Source organism: Candoia aspera, chromosome 8, assembly GCF_035149785.1.
Source record: "Candoia aspera isolate rCanAsp1 chromosome 8, rCanAsp1.hap2, whole genome shotgun sequence".
NCBI lineage: Eukaryota > Metazoa > Chordata > Lepidosauria > Squamata > Boidae > Candoia > Candoia aspera.
Window position 1 is genome coordinate 44,151,992 of NC_086160.1, and position 8,555 is coordinate 44,160,546.

General features: G+C 43.1%; 1 protein-coding gene across 1 annotated transcript; it reads right to left on the reverse strand.

Moving 5' to 3' along the window:
* Positions 1–7,131: 7,131 nt before the first annotated feature.
* Positions 7,132–8,052, reverse strand: LOC134501877 (craniofacial development protein 2-like; the record flags this gene model as incomplete). Its single annotated transcript, XM_063309876.1, has 1 exon — positions 7,132–8,052. A coding segment is annotated over one exon (921 nt), but the record flags the coding sequence as incomplete, so codon positions are not given.
* Between the last annotated feature and the right edge of the window lie 503 nt (positions 8,053–8,555).

Here is an 8,555-nt window from a genome sequence, read left to right on the forward strand (position 1 = left end):
GCCCACCAGATTCAATCCTGAAAGCTGTGCTCTTCAATATTTTTATCAATTATCCAAAGGAATAGTTATGAAATTTGCTGATGACATAAAATTTAGTGGGATAGCTAGAACACAGAATAAAATTCAGAATAATATTGAATAGGAAAAAAAGTTAGAAATTGAAATTTTATAGAGAAAAATGCCAAAACAAAATTCACAGATATATAATAATGGATGCTTACTTGGTATAGTATCTCTGAAAAAGAATAGTAGTTGTAAATAATAATAATGTTTGACTGAAAACTGAATATGAGTCAGAAATATGATGTGACTGGAAAAAAGGCAAAGTCAAGATGCATAGTTAGGAAGCATAATTTCCAAATAACCAGAAATAATATTTCCTTTTTATTCTGCATTGGTCATGTCCCATTTCAAGTATTGTGCTCATTGTCATGAAAGTAAGGAGTGTACAAGTAGAAGAAACTTTGTAAAGAAGCCATCACTGTATTTAATATGTATCATCTACAGTTGCATGAAAAACCCAGTTGGAAAATGACTGTCTTCCACATTCAAGAATCAGTTATTTTCACAACATTCCTAGGCTGATGTTTGAATTGGTTACATATTTACGATATGTCAACATTCAGAAGACAAACAACTAAAAATAATTCACAAGCAAAAAAAAAAGCAATTCTCTTTCTGCTTATTGCAATTTGAAAAGAGAGGAAGAGGGTTCTTCAGCAACAGTCACAATAATACAGAAAATATGACTTTTTTGTCCCTTTCCTTTTCTCCAATATCCTGCCCAAATGAACATCTCGACATAATTTTTAACACGACAGCCAAAAGTCCAGGGAATGCCTTTGGATCAGAAGGAAAATTAGCCCTGCCTTTGAGAAGCATCTTGCAATATCATGTTACAAATAAATTCTGAATCTATTCATAGTAGTATTTAAAATATACGATAGTAAATAATCTGTACTTGTATAAAAGTATATCAAACATTTAATCCCAGTATATAGGAAAGAGAAACTATACAAAGACATGTTCCATGCATTTTTCCTAACACTCCTCTGTTGTTCAACTACTTATAAAGAAAAACCTTTGACTTTTCATTAAAATATTGTCAACTTCCTTTCACATAAAATGTCAGAGGAAATATTATTTGAAAACCATCAGCTTTTTAATGTGATAAGGGAGCAATGAGCAAAATCATCTAATATGCTTTGTGTCAACCTTTCCTATACTTAGAATAGTTGTTGTTCCAATATATTATTCTTTTGACTATATTAAAGATTAGCATTTTCATAATTGTTTGAGTTAGCCTAAATTTCCAAAACAGTTTTTCATCTAATCTGTTCTGAAGAAAACAGCTCATTGCTATTCACATTTTCCACAGGTTGTCTTGAGAAAGTTACATCTTTATCTGTACATGCAGAAGTACATATGACCTGACTGTCATGTAAAAGTCAAAATCGTTGGTCTTTTTCTTTCTGTGTCAAGCACTATCTTGCAGAGTTATACTATACTGTTTAAGATGGCTTGTTCTCTAGAATTTCCTTCCTCCTCCACATGTTCAGTTTGTCTGAGTTACCCCATTCCAAAGACTTGCATCCATCTGAGTTGATTAGATCCCAGTTCTTCCAGCACACTGTCAGATTGTTTCCATCAGAAAAAAACTATTAAGCACTTGCATTTGCTGCTGTCCTGAAACTCTGTTTCCCTTTCTGCATTTCATATGTATTCCTTGTGATTTCTACCTATTCTGCCTGAAGCTGTCTTCTGACAATATGTTGCCACTGATCTCTATGGATTTGTTCTTTCTCTACCCAAGTATGTTATTTATGCATTCACTCCCTCTTTCCCATTACCTCATCTGTGTGGTTTTTTTGAGCACTGCTTTTCATTTGGCCTTAACTCTTTAATATATTGGCAACAAATTGGAAATATGTAGAAGCTTTTTTCTCCCACTTTTTTTTAAATTATATTTTCACAGCTTTTCTGTATTTTAAAGGATTCCAAATACACATGCAAAAATTTAGTTAGTTCCATGTGTGCTCCTAATATCTGAAGTTATGAAGAAGATGAAGAAAAGGGGAAGAAATATTGTGTTTCTTTCTTGGCAGCTAAATAGCATACTTAAACTAGATGCCAGTGTGTGTGTGTGTGTGTGTGTAATTGAATTTCTATCTTATTCTTCTATTTTAATTATGAGAAAAAATAGCCTTCCTTGAAAAAAAAGGGGGGTGCTTCTGCTTGAGGCAAAAACACCATCTCATGTTCTCTTATTTTCCAAAAATAAGCTGAGAATGTGAGAATGGCATGTATTACCAAGACCTGGCTGGGCCCAGAAGTAAGGGTGTCCAGGTTTCAGGTGTAAGATCAGCTAAGGCAGGGGTGGGGGTCTGGTAATTCTCATATGAGAGTCCCTTACAGCTTTCAGCGGTGCTGTTCCACAACTTACTGGATGTGACACACTGTTCATTAAATTGGGCTCTAGGATCAGTTGAGACTGCTGCATAGCAACTTCCCTGCCTGAGCTCCTGGACTCCATTTTTGGTTTTGTAGTAGAGTTTTCCAGTCTTATGGTCCTGTGGTTTTGAGGTCTTGAGGTGGTTTTGGATGGGAAGCAACAGGCTTCGGCTCAATTCTGGCAAGACTGAGTGGCCTTGAGGTTCAGGCCACCTGGATCTGGGAATTTACCATCTTTGGCTGTGGATGGGGTTGCACTTCCCCAGATAAACCCAGTACATAATCTGGGGGTCCTTCTGGACTCACAACTCCAAAGAGCTGGTGGCAGTTGTGGATAGGAGGGCCTTTGCACAGCTTTGAGTTGTGTTCCAGTTGTGTCCATTCTGGGATCAGTAGGCTCTACACTCATGCCCTGGTCACCCCCCATATGTATTACTGTTACACACTCTACATGGGGCTGTCCATGAAGAGCATTTGGAAGCTTCATTTCATGTAATATGCAGCATCATGGGCAGATATGTGTACACCTAGATCTGCACACGTTACACCTCTGATCTGCAGGCTGCATTGGATACCAATTTGCTTTCAGGATCAATTCAAGGTGCTGGTGATGACCTCTAAAACCCTACCTGGCATGGGGCCAGGTTATTTGAGGGACTGCCTCTCCCTAGTCACATCTACCTGCCCTGCCAGGTCTGGTAGAAGGGGCATGCTGTGGTTCTGTCTACTAGAGAGTCACCTGAAAAGGAGAACCTCTTCTGCCACTGCACCCACCCTAAGGAACATCATTTTCCCCAAGGTCAGGCTGGCTCTGATCTTGACAGCCTTCTGGAAAGGCCCAAAGATGTGGCTTTGCCATCTGACCTGAGGATCCGATAGTGGTGCAGAGCCCATACAATGGTTGTACTGTTCTTGAATTGACTGTATTATAGCTGGCATCGAAGACAGAAGAAGCCCCTGTTGCCTTGCAGGAAGAGTGTGCTGAGGGGTGAGGAGATGTCATGAGCACCGTTGAGCTGAATGCATCAGCACAACGGCACACATAACAATACCACGGAAACGAGTAAGGGATTAAAAGATAAGCAAAGTGACGCACAACAACAGACACAGACCCCGAGGAGAAGGGAACGACCCCGGCCGGAAAAAACGATCAAGAGAACACAAAGGGGGAAGAAAGGGCAACAAAGACAGGGCGGATCACGAGGCACACCTGAAGCTGTCAGCAGGAACGCAAAGGATATCGCCCAGCTGAAAGCAATCACCGGCCGGAGGAAGAAAACGATTATGAGCGAAGCCCGGGGCACCAGCAGGGGCCCCGCGACCCCTCACCTACCGGCAACGAAGCATACAGGACTTGGGGGGATGACACAACCCAAGGTGGGGGGGGGCGCTGACCGGCGCGGACTATTTAAACCCCGTACCGGCACGCTCCCTTCACTCTCAGCTTTTTCTAGCTATGCACTATGCTGAAATAAACCAGAACCTGATCTTTCCTGAATTAGTGTCTGTGTTTTACTCAGTAGTAGGCAGCGCATGACAGGAGATGAGGGTGAAGCTGTCCACGTGAAGGCAAGAGATTTGCTGTGGCAGAAGCAGAGCTGGGCCAGGCTGGTTGCAGTGGCTTTGTGGCTACAGCTCACCCACCCTCGTGGGCAGGCAGCCATTTCACCTCCTCCCTGGCTGAGATTTGCTGATAGTTATCTGCATGAACTGTTTCTAAGTGACAGTCATTGTAACACAAGGTGACCGATTGAAGAGCTGATCAAAGTACTGCGATTAGAAGGGTTAGGCTTGTGCCCTGAATTTTGTCCCCTGTCTCTGGGTGAGAGCTGGGGAGGAGTTTGAATCACAGGGATTGTATAATTGGGGCCTGAGCAATCTGGTGAGAGGAGACTGGCTTATGGTAAGGAATGGTTGGTGTGGCTGGTGGATGGAGTTTAAGGAGGTGACCCTTAATTAACTTGAGGTGCTGAGTGCTAACATTGCAGAATCACCTTAGGTATTAAGGAGTTTTTGTTGGGATTGTAGGTTGTTGAGAGGTGGGGGTGCAGGTCTGGGCATGGATTTTGATAGACAGGGGAGGGGGAAGGGTTCTGAGGGGATGAGGGCAGGCTATAATATCCCAGTAGTGACAGGTAGAGAAAGTGCAAAAGCTGGCTTGCAGCAAAACCTCAAAAAAACCAAGATTATGGCAACCAGCTTGATTGATAACTGGCAAATAGAGGAAGAAAATGTAGAAGCAGTGAAAGACTTTGTATGTCTAGGTGTGAAGATTACTGCAGATGCTGACTGCAGTCAGGAAATCAGAAGATGTTTATTCCTTGGAAGAAGACCAATGACAAATCTTGATAAAATAGTTAAGAGCAGAGACATCACGCTGACAACAAAGGTCTGCATAGTTAAAGCAATGGTATTCCCAGTAGTAACATATGGCTGCGAGAGCTGGACTGTAAGGAAGGCTGAGAGAAGGAAGATAGATGCTTTGGAACTGTGATGTAGGAGGAAAATTCTGAGAGTGCCTTGGACTGCAAGAAGATCAAACCAGTCCATCCTCCAGGAAATAAAGCCAGACTGCTCACCTGAGGGAATGATTGTTGTTGTTTATTCGTTTAGTCGCTTCCGACTCTTCGTGACTTCATGGACCAGCCCACGCCAGAGCTTCCTGTCGGTCGTCAACACCCCCAGCTTCCTCAGGGACAAGTCCGTCACCTCTAGAATATCATCCATCCACCTTGCCCTTGGTCGGCCCCTCTTCCTTTTGCCTTCCACTCTCCCTAGCATCAGCATCTTCTCCAGGGTGTCCTGTCTTCTCATTATGTGGCCAAAGTATTTCAGTTTGGCCTTTAATATCATTCCCTCAAGTGAGCAGTCTGGCTTTATTTCCTGGAGGATGGACTGGTTTGATCTTCTTGCAGTCCAAGGCACTCTCAGAATTTTCCTCCAACACCACAGTTCAAAAGCATCAATCTTCCTTCTCTCAGCCTTCCTTATGGTCCAGCTCTCGCAACCATATGTTACTACAGGGAACACTATTGCTTTAACTATGCGGACCTTTGTTGTCAGTGTGATGTCTCTGCTCTTAACTATTTTATCGAGATTTGTCATTGCTCTTCTCCCAAGGATTAAGCGTCTTCTGATTTCCTGACTGCAGTCAGCATCTGCAGTAATCTTCGCACCTAGGAATACAAAGTCTTTCACTGCTTCTACATTTTCTCCCTCTATTTGCCAGTTATCAATCAAGCTGGTTGCCATAATCTTGGTTTTTTTGAGGTTTAGCTGCAAACCAGCTTTTGCACTTTCTTCTTTCACCTTCATCATAAGGCTCCTCAGTTCCTCTTCGCTTTCAGCCATCAAAGTGGTATCATCTGCATATCTGAGATTGTTAATGTTTCTTCCAGAGATTTTAACTCCAGCCTTGGATTCCTCAAGGCCAGCTTGTCGCATGATGTGTTCTGCGTACAAGTTGAATAGGTAGGGTGAGAGGATACAGCCCTGCCGTACTCCTTTCCCAATCTTAAACCAGTCTGTTGTTCCGTGGTCTGTTCTTACTGTTGCTACTTGGTCGTTATACAGATTCTTCAGGAGGCATACAAGATGACTTGGTATCCCCATACCACTAAGAACTTGCCACAATTTGTTATGGTCCACACAGTCAAAGGCTTTAGAATAGTCAATAAAACAGAAATAGATGTTTTTCTGAAACTCCCTGGCTTTTTCCATTATCCAGCGGATATTGGCAATTTGGTCTCTAGTTCCTCTGCCTTTTCTAAACCCAGCTTGTACATCTGGCAATTCTCGCTCCATGAACTGCTGAAGTCTACCTTGCAGGATCTTGAGCATTACCTTACTGGCATGTGAAATGAGTGCCACTGTTCGATAGTTTGAACATTCTTTAGTGTTTCCCTTTTTTGGTATGGGGATATAAGTTGATTTTTTCCAGTCTGATGGCCATTCTTGTGTTTTCCAAATTTGCTGGCATATAGCATGCATTACCTTGACAGCATCATCTTGCAAGATTTTGAATAGTTCAGCTGGGATGCCGTCGTCTCCTGTTGCCTTGTTATTAGCAATGCTTCTTAAGGCCCACTCAACCTCACTCTTCAGGATGTCTGGCTCTAGCTCACTGACCACCCCGTCAAAGCTATCCCCGATATTGTTATCCTTCCTATACAGGTTTTCTGTATATTCTTGCCACCTTTTCTTGATCTCTTCTTCTTCTGTTAGGTCCTTGCCATCTTTGTTTTTGATCATACCCATTTTTGCCTGGAATTTACCTCCAATGTTTCTAATTTTCTGGAAGAGGTCTCTTGTCCTTCCTATTCTATTGTCTTCTTCCACTTCCGCGCATTGCTTGTTTAAAAATAATTCCTGATCTCTTATGGCTAACCTCTGGAATTTTGCATTTAATTGGGCATATCTCCCCCTATCACTGTTGCCTTTTGCTTTCCTTCTTTCTTGGGCTACTTCTAGTGTCTCAGCAGACAGCCATTTTGCCTTCTTGGTTTTCTCTTTCTTTGGGATGTATTTTGTTGCCGCCTCCTGAACAATGCTGCCAACTTCTGTCCAGAGTTCTTCCGGGACCCTATCTACTAAGTCCAGTCCCTTAAATCTATTCTTCACCTCCACTGCATATTCCTTAGGAATATTAGTGAGCTCATATCTAGCTGATCTGTGGGTCTTCCCTAATCTCTTTAGTCTGATCCTAAATTGTGCAAGAAGAAGTTCGTGATCTGTACTACAGTCAGCTCCAGGCCTTGTTTTTACCGACTGTACAGATGTCCGCCACCTTTGTCTGCAAAGGATGTAATCAATCTGATTTCGGTGTTGTCCATCTGGTGAAGTCCATGTATAAAGCCGTCTCTTAGGTTGTTGGAAGAGAGTGTTTGTTATGCAGAGTGAATTGTCTTGGCAAAATTCTATCAGCCTATGTCCTGCTTCATTTTGTTCTCCCAGGCCATACTTACCTGTAATTCGAGGTGTCATTTGACTGCCCACCTTAGCATTCCAGTCTCCTGTGATGAAAATAACATCTCTTTTAGGCGTGTTGTCCAGTAGGTGCTGCAGATCCTCATAGAACTGCTCTACTTCAGCTTCTTCAGCATTTGTGGTTGGGGCGTATATTTGGATCACTGTGATGTTAGATGGCTTGCCCTGAATTCGAATTGAGATCATTCTGTCGTTTTTTGGGTTGTATCCAAGCACTGCTTTAGCCACTTTACTATTAATTATGAAGGCTACTCCATTTCTTCTGTGGTCCTCTTGTCCACAGTAGTAGATCTGGTGGTCATTTGATGTGAAGTGGCCCATTCCAGTCCATTTCAGTTCACTGACGCCCAGAATGTCTATCTTTAATCTTGACATCTCACCAATAACCACATCCAATTTGCCCTGGCTCATAGATCTTACATTCCAGGTTCCAATGGTGTTTTGATCCTTAGAACATCGGATTCGCCGTTCACCACCAGCACCGTCGGCCGCTAGCCGTCCTTTCGGCTTTGAGCTAGCTGCGTCATCACGTCTGGGGCTAGTTGAGCTCATCCTCTGTTCCTCCCCAGTAGCATTTTGACCATCTTCCGACCTGGGGGTCTCACCTTCCGATGGTATACCGACATATCTCTGGTTGTACTGATCCATTTAGTTTTCACGGCAAGAATACTGGGGTGGGTTGCCATTACCTTCCCCAGGGATCGCATTTAGTCTGACCTCTCTGTCATGACCTTCCTGTCTTGGGTGGCCCTTCACGGTTTAGCTCATGGCATCATTGAGGTGCTCAAGCTCCAGCACCACGACAAGGTAACGATCCTTTGCTGAAGGAGGGAATGATATTAAAGGCAAAACTGAAATACTTTGGCCACATAATGAGAAGACAGGACAGCCTGCAGAAGATGCTGATGCTAGGGAGAGTGGAAGGCAAAAGGAAGAGGGGCCAACCAAGGGCAGGATGGATAGATGATATTCTAGAGGTGTCGGACTCATCCCTGGGGGAGCTGGGGGTGTTGACGACCAACAGGAAGCTCTGGTGTGGACTGGTCCATGAAGTCACGAAGAGTCGGAAGCGACTGAATGAATAAACAACAAAAGTGATGGGCAGAGGGAGAAATGGC